Genomic DNA, 16,583 nt, shown 5'->3' on the forward strand with positions numbered 1-16,583 from the left:
AGAGAAGGGTTTTTCCTCAGCCTTCTTTCATTCAGTTGCTGGAAAAACAGAAGATGATAAAGATCTTCTGAAATATAATTATTTCCCTGGTTCTGTATCTTCAAGTGTTGGTCGCAGGAGCTGGTTAGGAAGTAAACACAAAACTCGTCATTTAGAATCTTTAAACTGTTTGTAGGGCTGTAGCCTTCTCATACCAAGCGCATTCTCAATCTTCTGGATTCTGTAAGTGCCCTCTAGTGACTAATTCTCTGAACTGTGTTGGCTTTTCATTGTCGGAGAGAGACCAGCCATTGAAGGGGTGGTTGTCCGGTGAGGGCAGGAGCTAGGTAAATGTCCTCCCGTTATTATGAGGGCAGCACTAGTTTGTCCTGCAGAAGCAAATAGAAATGCTCATTGAGCAGTCACTGTACAAAGCTGAGAAAAGCAAACGACTAAATGCATGCACACCGCTAGCGTGGAAATCGCACATCTGAAGCAAAACACGAGTCAAATCAAGGGCAAACCAGTGGAAGAAAAACTATTGGGCTGTCACTGCACAACACTTGAATGGTTTCAGTGAAGTGTGGCATTAGTGAAATTTTTCTGAATAATTATCCTCTAAGGCTTGAGAAGGGGCCACGGCATTCTGGTTTTTGTCTGATACAGCAACTGTAGACTAGGCTGATAGATTACTGACATTTCGTTTGTACCATGACAGCATTCCAGTTTTTCTAAAACCAAATTGGTTATTTACTAAAGACTTCACTTGTTTAAAAAAAAAGTTTCACCTGTTTTACAAAACAGTTTAAACTACGGTCCAAGACTATGTCCTGCTTTGTGGATTTGTCAATAGTCGGGGGCATTTCTTTCTTTTCCTATTATTAGAGCTCTACGTGCAATGTTGTGCATTGTAGTTGCCTGACACGCTTGTCAGAGGGTATCTTGAAGATACTTCTTAGTGGATTGTTTCAGGAGCATTGCCTCACCTTGCACCCGAAAAGAATAGGGTAGATTTGCTCTGTCCCCGGAAAGGATGGGAGCAGACACAAACTCCTTTTGTACTTTGTTATATCCACACAAGTGCAGACTTACAAAGTGCAGACAGCAGCTGTCAGAACATGCATACTTGTTTCTTTAAAAATTCATGTTCTTATCTTGTATAGTAGTTCACTATGTTGAATTTATTTTTCCAGTGAATTGACAGCTCAGTTTTAATGCAAATGGATCAGTGCTGTTACCATTGCTGTTCATTCTGCAGCAAAATACTGGGTTTCATTTCTGGTGGTGTTTTAGGTGTGGGTTTGTTGGGGGGTTGTTTTGGTTGTGTTTTTCCTTCTTTTAAGTAAAAATTCAAGTGCCCTTTTAAATGTTTCATTGCATCCATTAATATAGCCAGCGTAGGAGTTTGGTGAATCCAGGTTCAGGTACTGATTTATCTGTGCTATTAAAGTCATATGACAATATGCTAAGGGCCAGATATGGAGGTGGTGTGCAAACTGGCATATATGAGATTTCTTTATGTTCTTACATTGTCTTAGCCTCCCACCAACTTCCTTACGCCTACTCAGTTGACATGTAAGGACGGTGTAATTTACGTGGTAAGCTCCTCTTAACATATAAGCGTTAAGAACGTGTAATTGAAATGCACCTCACCTTGTTTGAACTTGCTTCTTTTTCTCTGTCTTACTCTGTATTTGCACTGTGTTCAATACCATACGCCATAGATCTTATTGTCATGACTGGGCGCTTAACAGAAATATAAATTTACTTCTGCAACTGATACCATAATTGTTGTGGAAAGCAGAGTTCCTTTTGGATTTACCAATGGAGCAAAAGCTCTCATGTACCTGGAATACATGTACAGGAAGAGCTCAAGGGAAGAGAACAAACTGACATTGGCTCTGGAAGTCACCAGGAAAAGTATGTTGCGGAAGGAGCAAGGACAGTTGGGATTTAGAGAGCGCTTCAGCCTGTATGATGAATGCCTGTGTTCATCTAGGTAACTCCAGCACTAACCAGCGATAGGACACGGGGAAACGGAATGAAGCTGAGTCAGGGGAAGTTCGGATTGGACATTAGGAAAAGGTTCTTCACTGAGAGGGTGGTTGGTCCCTGGGACAGGCTCCCCAGGGAAGTGGTCACGGCACCAAGCCTGTTAGAGTTCAAGGAGCGTCTGGAGGACGCTCTTAGTCATATGGTTTAGTTTTAGGTAGTCCTGTGAGGAGCAGGGAGTTGGACTCGATGATCGTTATGGGCCCCTTCCAACTTGAGATATTGTATGATTCTAACTCTTGCAATTTTTGTCATTGGCAGAACTGATTTTAAATAAGCATAAGACTGTCATGAACTTGCCATTGAAGAAACGTCTTGGTCCCTGGTTTGCAAACTCATCACCCTTACAAATAGTCTAGGGTTGAGCTGGCACCTGTTTAAATTATTCTGGTGCAAAAGAATGATAGCACCAAGAAAACTGCAACACTGCCCTAAGAAAGTGTTGTGGTTTAACCCTAGTCGGCAACTGAGCACCACGCAGCTGCTTGCTCACCCTCCCCCCTCCCAGTGGGATGGGGGAGAGAATCTGAAAAACACAAGTAAGAAAACTCATGGGTTGAGATAAGAACAGTTTAATAATTGAAATAATAATAATAATAATAATAATAATAATAATAATAATAATAATAATATTGTAATGAAAAGGAAAATAACAAGAGAGGGAGAGAGAGGAACAAAACCCAGGGAAAAACAAAAAAAGAAGTGATGCAACCACTCACCACCTGCCAACCGATGCCCAGACAGTCCCCGAGCAGCGATCACTTCCCCCTGGCCAACTCCCCACAGTTTATACTGTTTATACTGTAGTTATATACTGAGCATGATGCCACATGGTATGGAATAGCCCTTTGGTCAGTTTGGATCAACTATCTTGGCTGTGCCCCCTCCCAGCTTCTTGTGCACCTGGCAGAGCATGGGAAGCTGAAAAGTCCTTGACTGGTGTAAACATTACTTAGCAACAACTAAAACATCAGTTTTATAATGTTATCAACATTATTCTCATACTAAAATCCAAAACACAGCACTATACCAGCCTCTAGGAAGAAAATTAACTCTATCCCAGCTGAAACCAGGACAGAAAGTTAATCAGTAATGTGACTTTTTGTTAACTGCACTGGACAGAATGAGGAATATACTAAGTAAAAGGAAGAGCTGCATCAAGCTTTCTGGGGATTGCAGGAATATTTGGAGCATTGAACTTGCTTGGAAAAAGACTGTATTTAAGAGATGAGCCTGATGCTCAGTAGCAAGTGTACAGGGCTTTACTCATAGCTTCTTAAGTAATCACACTGCTTTCTAGTTCTCAAGAAAGAAGTCTTGGGGAATAGGATATAATAGTTCAGTTTGAAGGGACCTACAACTATCATCTAGTTCAACTGCATGACCACTTCAGGGCTGACCAAAAGTTAAAGCATACTATTAAGGGCATTGTCCAAACGCCTCTTAAACTCTGACAGGCATGGGGCATCAACCACCTCTTTTTTTGTTGTTGGGGTTTTTTTTTCCTACAAAAGTACTGTGAAAAATCAGTGGGCTGGTTTTATGCATATGGAAATATCTGGAGTCATGCCTGTGTACAAGAGGATGTGATGCAGATGCTGATACCTTGTTCTCTGGAGATGAGCTGAGATCTTTGTATCTCACTTCTCTGCTGGAAGAGTTCCTGACTGTAGCTTTTTGAAAGTGTGCTTTTGCTAAAATACAAAGACTGCCTAAGTAGAATAGGAAGATGCAACAGACTGGGACATGGTGATTTCAGACACAGTAACCAAACAAAGAAACTATTGTACAAAGCCACATAAGCTAAGTGGTTGTTTCTCCCCTAATCCCTTCTGAAAACTCATCCAAAATTTCTTGGCCAATTTAATTTCTATCAGACAAATGTCTTGAATCCATGGCACTAAATCCTATACAGCTTGAAAGAACCTTAGAAAGTCATTGTGTCTGTATACGTATATATATGTATCTCTCTCTCTAAAAAAATACAAAAGCATCAAGTGTTGAAAAGCGTACATGCTGTATATATCACTGGCAATGACTTTGCCAAATCAGCTATGGTACTAAGGCCTAGTGCAGCAGAGCTGACTCCATCAAGTACTCTTTCAATGAGAGCTAAACGTTGGCAACAAATGTGTGAGAGATCTAAACTTTTTCATAAATTCTGAGTGCTTTCTTTAATCTAACCCTTCTGCTTAATAATTAACTAATAAGGAGTGGCACCCCAACCCCACCACCACCCCCTGCCCCGGCCCCTGCAACCTTGAATCTCATTCTCACAAACAAGACAAAAGCTTTTTTGTTTTTCCTTTTGAAAGACTTTAGCGCATGGACAATAATTAACTTGTCACTTCAATATGGAGTAGGAAAAGAAGGACGTTTAGTTCTTTCTGTATTATTGCCAGGTTGGGGTGGTCAAAAATGATAGATTAAGCTAGACCACTTATTCCTCCTAAGGAGCAAGAAATATGCAATGTTTAATTCTGGGCACAGGGAAGCTTTAGTCTTTTCCATGCTATGGAAAGGAAAGTTGTGCAGTATGTGACAGCATCACTGACTTGGAAATCATGCAAACTGACTTGAGATAGGCTTGGCAGTTATTCTTCTGTAACCTACGCTGCTCTGGATTTTCCTCACCTGCTGCCCTGCCACCCCACCTCCTTTGTCGTGGAGCTCCAGAGGGGACAAATTGAAGTCCTCCCAACTAAGCAGCTTTACCCCCCTTTAAAAGAAGTGAATTCTGCTAAATTAGAAAAGAAAAAAGAAGTCACTTCATTTGAGAGCCTTTCCCCCCCCTTGTGTCTTCAGAAGGGAATACAGTTTCTGAGGTTTTCTTACAATATTGGCAAGGCGACCCCTTTTGTGTCAAGGGCAACCAAGCTGTACGGCTATTGCAAGCCTGTGTGGTTTGTTCTGAGGAGCTCTCTGCGGCCGTGCCCACAGTCTCCCACAGAAACACAGCAGTGCAGAACGTGCGTGTTCATGGTCCTTCTGAAGGAAGAGGGGTCATGTGTGATCTCTATCAGCATAGTTTTTCCTTGACTTCTTTGCTTGTATAAGAGCAGGCTGTCTGCTGTTCTGTAGGAAGTGGAGGATAGCTTGCGGAGGGCATGCACAGGACCCTCTGCAGACAAAATCTTCGTAACTCATCGAGCCTCTCCCTCTTTGGGTCACTGAACGTAGATTAATCTTTGCTCCAGGATTCATGTGTTCTGAAGCGGCAGCCCCCGAGCACAGAACAACTTTCACAGTGTGTCTGTTTGGTAAAGACTTTGTATCTCCCCCAAAAAGAGTCAAGTCATGCTTGGAAAAGAAGCTGCCAGTTCCAGATGGATCGCTGAATGACATCGTGGAGCCACTGAACCTAACCGAAAGATGTTTTAAAATTAAGATTAAAAAAGAAAATGGAACACCCAACATCACACAACTGAGACCCCATTCTTCAAGAAAGAGAACAACATACTCTCTGTTGGTGACTTGCACAGAATTCCACTTGACTGGACCTAATGTTTACCTCAGAGAAAAGGATTATGAGAATAGTAAGAGAGGTTTCCAAGAAACAGAGGAATGGTCCTGATCTGAGTGACGCAAATAATGAGGTCTGCTGGCAAATGAAACAGTGAGCCTAACGTGAAGCTGTAAACGAGCAGAGAGGTGAATACGCTGTCAGAAGCTGCTTCATGGAAAGACTTAACAAAAGAGTTCAATGAATGCAAAACATCTTGTACCCAGAGAAGGTAGGAGGGAACAGCGCAGATTCATAGCAGGTGTTCATCACCAAAACTCACTCTTTTGAATGCTATTGTGTTAAGTTAGTACAAAGTAAATGAGTATCTTTACATTTCAACAATTATTTATGTGTAAGCTCACAGAGGAGATGAGATTTGTGGTTTCTGTTTTGTCTAAAGCCCAAAGGATGCTGATAGATGAATGCACAGCAGGAATTGCTTTCGTTCTCTCCATTGTTGTTACCCTGGGAAGGAGTAGAGTGCCTTGTCCCACCGTCCCAAGTGGACAAACTACTAAATGGTGTGAGAGTTAATCCTTGTAAGTTCTGAGCAGACATTTATTTAATTGAACATGGAATATGTTCAATTAAACATGAGTTTAATGTCTCAAACATGTTCACAGGGAACAAATGATCGTATGCAATGGCCACGACTGCCTGCCGGCATTAATAATATAACCCACTCTCCATGCCCAGGTGGAACAAAAAGTCGTCCTCGATGACAAGAAATGGAGCTCTTAAATGCCCCATTCATCTGCTCAGTGTTTGCAGAGCGCTGTAGCACGTGGGGGTGGTGGGTGGGAGTGAGGCTGGTGGGAGCACAGGCTGTTGCGCTGTATTCTCACTTGTGGTCACTGAAGGGATGGCCGACTCTGGGGCTTGAGCAAAGAAGGCAGCAAACAATTGTGGGTGGTCCAACAGCCATAGTCTCACATGCCATTTAGCTGTCCCTGAGCACTAGAAGCTGGGTGGGCTGTAGCTGGTGCTACTACAACTACCGCTGACAGTAATGGCTCCTCCCAACAACAGCCGTCTCTTGGCCCACCTGTCTGATCCCTTTGGCAGGCAGCAGACCTGCCTGCTCATGTTCTCCTACCAGCTGTGCCACCTGGCTGGACCTTCCCCTGTTCCTGCCCTTCATCCTCAGGGTTGCAAATCTTCTTTTTTTTTTGCCTTTGCTGCTCAGAAGCATGAAGGATCTTTCCAGTGGCTGTGGCATTGGAGGCATGTAAATAAAAGCGATGCTGTCAGCCTGTGGTTTTGAACGAGAACATGATTGTTTTCTTCCAGAGCCACACCATTGGTTTTAATCGATTCATTAAGAATGTGGCTTCTAAAACCAGTTTGTTCTGTCAATAGGCAGCAAAGGGAGCAGTGCCTGCTGTGTTGTGGATGAGACCCTCTGGCAGGAGGAGACACAGCATCCCGCTGTGGCAACAGCCATCTGGCATCAGCACTGAGAAGTGGCGTGTGGCAAGGCTGGGTTGATATAGGCTCCAGAAGTCCCATAGCTGGGGACCTGAAAGGAAAAGCTCAGCACAGACAGGTGAGGGACATCTCAGTACCAAAATTGCCTCACATCTGCCAGGACTGGGAGTAGAATCTATGTCAAATGAGGAACGTGCAGCATCTTCGATAGAAGCCTGCAACGGTGTCTGGCGTGGCAGCAAAAAGAATACGTGTTGTTTGGGGCAAATAGGTATATTTTGGGATGATTCCATTCCTCAAAGATGTCTATGACATCAGACTGACTCTCCCATCTGTGTTTAGTTTATCTGCATGAGCATTTTGACATGGGCGAAGGAGGAGGTGAAAAGGTGAACTGGATCAAATAGCGGACAGCAACAGTGCTGGTGCTTGACAAGTTTCTTGCTCGCTTTTACCTAGTCTGGCAGAATTAAGGCACGTATCTTGGGGTCAGTTTGGGAACAATGTGCTTACACAGGGCCATGTCTTAGAAAGCAGTAACGGGAAAAGTTTTGCTGTGACTGTTGATGTGCTGGTTGGGATGCGGTTTTGAGGAAGAACATTTGTGAGGATAGGTGAGGAACCCAGTCCCACTTTCATTTAGACCAGGACAAAGCCCCTTCTGCCCTATGAATGTCATTGTGCTGTGAGTGAGTAACCCTTAGTGTTGTAAATAGGTCCTTTACACTGCTGTTGGATTACATAAACACTGATGAATGATACTTGACCAATATAATGGCCAAATTGACATAAAAAAATTGAACACCACAATTTCTTGTCGGGCTTTATATGAAATCGTGCACTAGCTGAACCCCACCTGCCTTGAACAGTGCTCTTTGGCTTCTTTTTCAGATTTTGTGGTTGCACCACCTGCCACATAAATGAGAGCTAGTTTTCTCCAGACAAATGGCCCAATACCTTTTATTCCTACTGTGGCCAGTGATTTATGTGCAGGGAAGCCATCGTTCCACTACAATAAATTCTGCAAGAGCTAAATACTAATATATACTAAGGGTTCATGCAGTGTTATGGTAACTGCCGGAGATAAAATTATGCATCCTTAACGCTTAATGCCCTGAGTTTGAAGTTTTTTAAGAATACACAGAGCAGACTGCACTACATCATGACATCTTTGTTTGCAAACCATGAGGAAACTTGGAACATAAGAGCACAAAATATGGCGCTATAAAACAAAATTGCCAAATCGCCTTACCCACGGAAGGGAAAGACTGCGCGCTACTGTTAATTAAAACAGCGAAAAGTGCAGCGTCATCTACGGCATCTACTCTACGGGCCTGTCAAAAAATACCTCCGCTCCAGCTGAAGATCTTACTGTCACAATCCGCTTCCCCAGCGGTTCCAGCGCCAGTCTGGGGGGGGTCTGTGGCAATGAGCGGCGGGGCAAGGGGGTGGGGGCTTCCGCCGGCGAATGGCGGGGGGCCGGCGCGCGGGACGACGTCATCGGCGCCGGGCCGGCGTCACCGCGCGGCGCAGTGCGGGGGGTCGGGCCGGGCGCCGCTGGAGGTGAGGCCGCCGGGCGGGGAGCGACGGCGGTCGGGGCGCGACGGCGGTCGGGGCCGGGGCCGGTGGGCGCGGGGGTCGCTGGGTGCTGGCGGCTCCGGGCGCGCCTCCCGCTCGGGGCGCACGGTGGGCCCGGGGCCCGTGAGGGCGGTGAGGGGGCGGCGGCCCCGGCCCGGGGCGGTTGCGCAGCGCAGGCAGCGCGGCTCGTTCTCGGCTGACAGGAGCGTTTGGGAGGCGGCAGCCCTCGCGCCGGGTAAGGGTCAGGGTCGGCCTTTCCCCGCAAGGCCGATGTCTGTTGGTGCGTTGTAGCCCTCGGTACCCACCGCAAAAAAATCGGGACCAGATTCTGCCAAAGAAGGAAAAACTCATTTTCGGCGTAGAGGTGCCCAGGAGGAACGGTGATGGCCGGTCCCTGCCCACCACGCGCGTTGGCTGTGCGCAGGCGTTTGACTGCGCAGGTAGCAGGCGGCATTGCCGGCATCACCAAGGCCCTGCAGATTGAGATGCACAGTTGTTGTTAGAACAAACGTCGAGTGCCAAAAATCACAAATAACTATTGACAGTAAAAGCTAACAGCTACGTAATTGTTTTCCACGGTGAAGGAGAGGTTTCCTGCTTTGAAGCTGCTGCGATCACCAGCTAGATATACCTGAGGACAGGCTTAAGTCCTTTGAAGATGTCCTCTGGTGAACGACTCATAAGGTGAGGAAAACGGGCAATGAGGAATACAGGCTCAGCTCACAGTTTTATGCTGACTTTCTGCTGGACCGGTGACACGCTGTCGATAATAGCCTTTCATTCCAAGTAATTGCAGATCACCACGTGTATTTTTGAGCCATGCAGAGGGGTTCTTTCCTTCTGCCACTTAAATGTTGCCACTTATGACTCGCAATACAATCTCTTCGCAATGCACAGTACAGAGCAGGAATATAAAGGAGGATCTAGTTTGAAAGGAAACTAATAGATGAATACAGGGATCGGTACCCTGGGTGCAAATGGCAAGGTGTATCAGTGGTGAAGGGCAGTGCTAGCACAGCTGTATTGTCATGTTTCTGCAAAAGGGTCGCTAGAGCATCTGTTGTGGATCTGGCTGGGTTTTCGTTAGGTCTTTTTTCTGGTATCTCTCTCCTAACTTTTAACAAATTCTCATCGTGAGGGAATTACTTTGACCTGAAGACTGATAAAGGTACTCCTCCAAAGTAAGTACTCTGCTTATGAAAGACATGGGTCATAAGATGTTTTCAGTAATTTATAAAAACAGTGTCAAGGGGAACACCGGTGTGGACATCTTCACAAAGTCTCCGTATGCTTCTCCTTCTGTTGGTCTGTCTAGGGGACTTTGTCTAATGAGCTTTCCCAACAAAATGCAGCTTGCTGTTGGTGCCTCACGAGATGGGGGTTGTCAAGGCATGTAGTTACAATTATGAATCGCTTGTTCTTCTCTCTTACGTGGTATGCATCTTGGTCGGAAGAGGAGCAGTCTTGAGGAAACCTGTGCTACAATGTCAGCAATACTTCAGTAGAAGTCTTCTCTCTCCCGCCCTTCCTCCTCCCCCTCAAGCCCCAAATACAGTCAAGTTACCCCAACTGCAGTCTTCTGTGAGGTGCTTGGCATTCAATTTTGCATTGTGCAATGTTTGGATGCTTTGGACGCTTGCATGGAGCTGAGGATCATTCCGTGTAGGGCATCATCCCACCGTGCTTAACAACCGTTGTGTCAGCGTGATGGTAAATGTGGGTTTACGGAGTTCTGCTTTTGATAATAGTTGGGGATATGCAGCAAAGAATGGCATTGCATAGACTGAGGGCTACAGGAAGAAAGACTGGTGCGTGAAATGCGCCGGAGGAAGGAGCAGAAAATGGGAGATTTGTGGGCATTCTGTACAGCCAAAGTAGCAGAACAGCTGGGATTCTTTTCCGAGGGGAACTGTAAACAAAAAAATTTTGCTTACTAGTGTGCAGCTGTGAGGGTTTTCCTGAAGAGGTGTGGGGTGATGTGGAGCCATCCTTGTGCTACAGCAGCCTTTGGTCCATGGGCAAGAAGGCATAAAAAAAAAGGTCTGACTTCATGAGGTGTTTCCATTTCTAGCAGTAAGAGGCAAGAAATCACATGTGGTTCGTTAATTCAGCAGATCTGTCAGCATCTATCCTGAGATGCTATTTTGGAATCTATTTGGCTGTTTTACCCACCACAGTATGCATGCTTTGGCTACAGGAGTGATTCTGATGAGACCCGAGGAGGCTGTTCAGCACTTGAATGCCATTAATCTCTGAGAGAGGAGTAGCAGTGCTGAGGGTGGCTGGTGGGGTATGTATCTTCTTCTCAGGAATTAGTTTGAAACTTCGATTCCTGCACTGAAAAATGATATCAGCTTCTGGTTCCAAGCATAGTTGTTGTCAGCTGACCTCATCCAGGTGTTCAGCTTGTGTAGTCTGAACTTCAAAAACACATTTTTTGAGCGTTCCGGTAAAGTCTTATGGAAATAGAACCAGCAAGAAGCAGATGATCAGACCCTGTCCTTGCAACAGAGTGTCTCTGCTGAATTCAGGAATGTAAATAGGAAGAAAACCAAACTCAGTTATTGTGAAAAAAGTTTTGCATTAAGCCTTGGCCTCAGCACAGGCAACAGGAATGGTAGGATCAGTACCGAAAGGTGATTTCGTATTGCAGCAGGGGTCTGGATCTGCAGCCAAGCTACAGCTTTGCTTTATTGTAAACTTAGACTGAGGTTGCGATTCATGTTAACTTAGCTTGAGTGAATTGCAGATAAATGTAAATCCATTGCTGTTATGGGAACTCCTGGGAAGCATGACATGTCTGACTGCTAATTGTTTTAAATTTTTCAGTTTTAATCCCCAATAATGGTAGGCAATGCCTAGGTAACCAAGATAGGATCACTGGTGTCTCATTTGTGCAAGGATGGAGGAGACATGCCCATAAAACCTCATGTCAAGAGATGGAGCGAAAAGTTGTAGCTAATACGAAGGCTGCGCTAAGTATGTGAAATGTTGAGAAATGGCATGAACTTCAGTAAATGAGATTAAACAAAGTTTTTCTTACTCAACCATTTTATTCTGACCTATTTTTCTTCCAGACACCTACCCATGATGATTCCACCAACTGCAACAACCCCTGTCAGCGATGCTGCACTCTTGCCAAGCATGGCTTCTCAGGAAATCTGGAGGTCACAAGTTCCAGGCTATTCTGGATCGGTCACACGGCACATAAGTCATCGGGCCAACAACTTCAAGAGACATCCAAAACGGAGAAAACACATCCGCCCTTCGCCGCCGCCACCACCAAATACTCCATGTCCTATTGATTTGATTGACTTTGGGGATCTCCAGCCTCAGAGGTCTTTCCTAGAACTCCTGTTTAATGGGTGCATTCTCTTTGGGCTCGAGTTCAGCTATGCCATGGAAACAGCCTATGTTACCCCTGTGCTGCTTCAGATGGGGCTTCCAGACCAACTGTATGGAATGGTGTGGTTCATCAGCCCTATATTAGGTAACTTTTCTTTACGCTATTTCTTCCCTCTTGTTTATTCCACTACATGGGGGTTATATGTTTTTGTTTTCTCTGCCTCAGCTGCTCACAAGTATATTCTGTGTGCTCTCGAGGTTAAGAAGCACTAGCCATAATTTTAGACAACCAAATGGAGAATAATTCTTGGTGTGTCTTGCCTGAAATGGGCCCGGTGTGATCAAAAGGTCTGTTCTTTTAATGGCTTCTCAACCTCTTACGTCTTGTGCAAGGGTAAGCTTTGGTTACTCTGTTCCTATATTTAAAAACTAGCAAAAGAGGATCAGTGTATCCGTTCACGTGCCTATGAAAAAAAGCACACAGAGACAGTTCCCAAGGGCGTATGAAGAAAGCAGAGTGGGATTGCCTTCTCCTATTTAACTTTCTGAAACAAACAAGGTGTTCCAATGATGAAAGACCGTCGACCACTGCTGTTACGGGCATTGGATTACTTGCCTTAGCATGGAGGCAGGGCTGGGACTGTATCCATTACTATGGGAAGAACCATAGGATGGGCTATTACCACTTGGAAACGTTGTTCTGCCTGTTCTTGTACTCGCAGGATGTGCTTCAGAAGAAGAGAGTAGATAGGCCCCTACTCACAGGCTGGCCCAGAGTAATACAGGCACCTTTCCAACCCGCATGTTTGCTTCTTGCTATCTTCCAAGCTAATGCTGCAGAGGATCTCCCATCTAAGATGGGGTAAATGAAATAGCTTGTAAGGAACAGAGTCCTTTAGTATGTAAAACTGTTATACTCTTACTCTTCACCTGATGTCAAACTGCTGTATTAATGATGCAGGGTGAACTGCCATTACAGTGAGCAGCGGCACATTACGTTAGTCAGTCCCCAACCTGGGAAATGCCAGGAAGTATGCTGTGTGTGCACGTGGGTGACTAGTATTGACTGGGGATATCACTATGCCATGGTGTCCTGCCTTTAACTGCCTTTTAAGCTACCTATTTTAACTCCTCTATGAAACAGGCTTGTAGAAAAATGCTACTTATTGACGATTCCTTTTTTCTAGGGTTCTTGCTACAGCCTTTGCTGGGGGCCTGGAGCGATAGATGCACATCAAGATTCGGGAGGAGAAGACCTTTCATTCTGGTCTTAGCAGTAGGTGCGTCTTTTAGAAACGATGGGTATAACACTTGTAAAGTAAAGACATTGCGCATCTCTCTTCTGTGACATCCCCTGTGGCACTAGGCTGAACAAAATGCCTCTGAAGTGCTAGGTATTGTGGGTCTGAAGAACGTGGTGAGTGGTGCCAAGGTGATGCTTTGGCAGCCTGGAGATCCTCACATAAAAGCTTGTCTTGTCAGAGTCTGAAGAGATGATGTTTTGAGGGTCAAGAATGTTTTTCTTTGGCCAAAAACAACTCCAGACATTTCTAAGCTTGAACAGTGGAAAAGGATTATGTATATCCTACAAGCCATGCTCATTCTCCAGACTGTGGTGATCTGAACAAGAGCAACAGTGCTTGCTGCAAGGCTGTGCAGGTAGTATAATGCTTTTAGAGCATGGAGCGATGCAGGTTTTTTGCTTATAAGCAGTCGATTGATTGATTTTGATTTGGTTTTATTCCCAGGAGCGTTGCTTGGGCTCTCGCTTATGCTGAATGGCAAAGATATAGGGAATGCCTTGTCTGACACCGCGAATAACCACAAATGGGGGATCATTCTTACGGTCTGTGGTGTTGTCCTCATGGACTTCAGCGCAGATTCAGCAGACAATCCCAGTCATGCCTACATGATGGATGTATGCAGCCCAGTGGATCAAGACAGGGGCCTCAACATCCACGCTTTGTTAGCAGGTATGCTTTCTTGGTGCTTCCTGGGCGATGTGAACCCTAAGTAAACAAGCCCTGCTGTGAGAAAGCAGAGCGTAAATCACTGGTCTTGTCCTGTATAAGCATAATAACCGAATACCTGGTAAGGTAGCACTAACTTTGAAAACAAATTTCTGCTTACTGCAAAAGGCTTTTGTAACTACCAAAAGTCAAACAAGACACAGTCTTGGGTTGTTCATCTGAAAGTCCCTCATGTTGTTTATAACACCTATGGAAACAAAATTATCCCTCGAGGGAGGAGGTTTGGCTTCCTGCAGGTGTGGAAGATGCCTTTTTTAGTTGCTCTGTTGTAGGGGAAAGTGCATACTGGGCACTATGATTCCTCATTGCTGTCATCTTCAATTGCTGTACTGCTCTACTGTAGTTTTCCTCTCCATCAGGAAACTGTTTCACGCTCTTGAATGTGTTTGTAAGAAAGAAAGGATAGTGTAAGGCTTTCATCACGTGAATAGAGTGAGAGAGGTATCTGGTGCCCTCAGAACTTCCCTGTTCATCAGTAGTAATGCAGTGGCAGTTTTGTATGCTGTCAACACATTGCTGAGTAATGAGCTTGCTACGCTTCTGAAGTGATTCGGTCTGTCTTGGACGCAGTTAGATCTGCGTTCCTCTAACTGAGTGAGGAAAATGGATTTTTCACTTACTTTCAGGAAAACAGTCTTAGCTGACTGATTGCAGAGCCTTGCCACGAGGCTGGTGGACACTTCTGTTTTACGGACTGAAATAGCTGAAGGTAAAGTGGTTTGTTCTTGGCAAAGAAAGAACTACCATTTTTAATTATTTGTATCACCACTTTTACAGCACTGACCTTCTCCTTCTTTCTGTACTGTGTTTGTACATCCAGACTGTCCTTGTGGTGCGGATAACTGTTTATTACTGCATTTTAATTGAATAGGGGTTGAGTAGTAAAACAGAAGTAACACATCGGATTCTACTCACGAATCATTAGACAAATGGTGCTGTGCTGTTACTGACTTCCAGGATTGGCTAGGGAAGATAATCTCGGCTCTGTTTTTCCACCAGGTCTTGGAGGTGGCTTTGGTTATGTTGTTGGAGGAATACACTGGGATAAAACCAGTTTTGGAAAAGCTGTGGGAGGGCAACTTCGTGTCATCTATGTCTTCACCTCAGTTATACTGACTATCACTACTGTGCTGACTCTAATTAGCATTCCAGAAAGACCCTTAAGGTCCTTTAGCAGGAAGAAAAAGGTGATGAAGAGTCCAAGTCTTCCTCTCCCTCCTTCTCCACCTCTCTTCTTCGAGGAGGGTGTAAATGAAAACTTTGCTTCTCATAACTCAGCTCACTTATATGCAAGTTTTACGAGTCCCGTTTCCCCGCTCAGCCCACTCACGCCCAAATATGGCAGTTTTGTCAGCAGAGACAATTCTTTGACGGGAATTAATGAGTTTGCATCATCATTTGGGACTTCAAATATTGACAGTGTGCTTATAGACTGTTTTACAGGCGGGCACAATAGTTACTTAGCACTTCCAGCTAGCTTGCCCAGGCAGCCTATCAGTGTCAGCTTTCCTCGAGTGCCTGATGGCTGTTACCAAGGAGAAAATGGAGTTCTGGAGCAAGGGGAGAGCAGCATAATGCCAGGGCCTGACGGTGACACGCTAAGGGTGGGCTCACTGGATGCGATAAAGCCACGGTCGTCAGGGATCCTGAAAAGACCTCAGACCTTGGCAATTCCAGATATCGTAACAGGACACTGTCCAGAAAACAGCAGAAGAAGAAATGTAACCTTCAGCCAACAGGTAAGGGCAGAAAATCAATGATATGAGCATGTAAACCTGAGCATTCATTTAATCTTCATATAGTTTTAAATGTGTGGTGCGCAAATTTATTGTTAAAGACTGCTGTGACAGTTTGCTTATAAAATTCCTTGTGGGAACAGCATACCTGCTATGACTATTGGTAAAATAGTGGGTAGGATGTGAATTATGACTGGTAGTCTGTCAACTGCCTTTGTTAAGATGGCAGAAATAGGAGCGTTCTGCTCTCACTGGGCCACGTGTGAAAGTTAGGCCAGTATTTTTAGCCCTGCTTCACCACCCAGGGAGCTACCACATGAGAGCAGAAAAAGACACATTTTTATTGAGCCTGTATCTTCCCTTTCCACAGAAGTACCCGCAAGATAGGGCCAGGGATAGGATTCTCCCATGAGCTTCTCCTTATGGCACTCATTACATCTGGTTCCATCAGGGAGGTGAGGTTTCCCTTACCCAGGGATAAGACTCTGACCTCACCTCCCACTGTTGGTGATAACTTGGAATGTCTGAGACCTCTGTATGCTGGCCCATTTTTTTGTGATCCAGGATGAGGTAAACCGTCCTCTGTTGTTTCTTGGTTTGTTTTTGTTGGGTTTTTTTGGGGAGTGGTGGTGCTTTTTTGTTTGTTTGTTTTTGTTTGTTTGTTGCTGTACTTTGGCCCAGTTTGTGAGAGCAGACTTCCTTAGGGCCAGGATTTTACATACTGTGCACGTAGAGATCAAGCATCAATGTTAGCAAGCAATGAGAATGTGTTTCAATTAAAACCAGCCTCTTCTTCCTCGATGTCTCTAAAACTTCAGGAACCAAATTCACTTGAATGTGGGTACAGCTCCTATTAAATGCAATGGAATTTATGCCTTCCCTACGCTAGCATCTGGATGTGGTTGCTAAATACCCTGGAGAAGTGAAGAG

The 16,583-nt window shown here is 44.9% G+C and overlaps 1 protein-coding gene across 32 annotated transcripts in view; it reads left to right on the plus strand.

Moving 5' to 3' along the window:
• Positions 1-16,583, plus strand: part of SLC45A1 (solute carrier family 45 member 1) — a 78,049-nt gene that overhangs the window by 52,496 nt on the left and 8,970 nt on the right. For 25 of the 32 annotated variants that reach the window (XM_072883634.1, XM_072883651.1, XM_072883639.1 and 22 more), the window contains 4 exons: positions 11,620-12,032; positions 13,075-13,167; positions 13,636-13,860; positions 14,917-15,656. In XM_072883634.1, the coding sequence (XP_072739735.1) occupies positions 11,620-12,032; positions 13,075-13,167; positions 13,636-13,860; positions 14,917-15,656 (1,471 nt within the window). Of the gene's footprint in view, positions 1-8,474; positions 8,528-8,591; positions 9,227-10,745; positions 10,833-11,371; positions 11,522-11,619; positions 12,033-13,074; positions 13,168-13,196; positions 13,547-13,635; positions 13,861-14,916; positions 15,657-16,583 lie in introns of those variants that run through there. The other 7 variants (XM_072883635.1, XM_072883641.1, XM_072883642.1 and 4 more) reach the window with 7 other exon arrangements.

This window comes from Ciconia boyciana, chromosome 19 (genome assembly GCF_034638445.1).
Source record: "Ciconia boyciana chromosome 19, ASM3463844v1, whole genome shotgun sequence".
Classification (NCBI taxonomy): Eukaryota; Metazoa; Chordata; class Aves; order Ciconiiformes; family Ciconiidae; genus Ciconia; species Ciconia boyciana.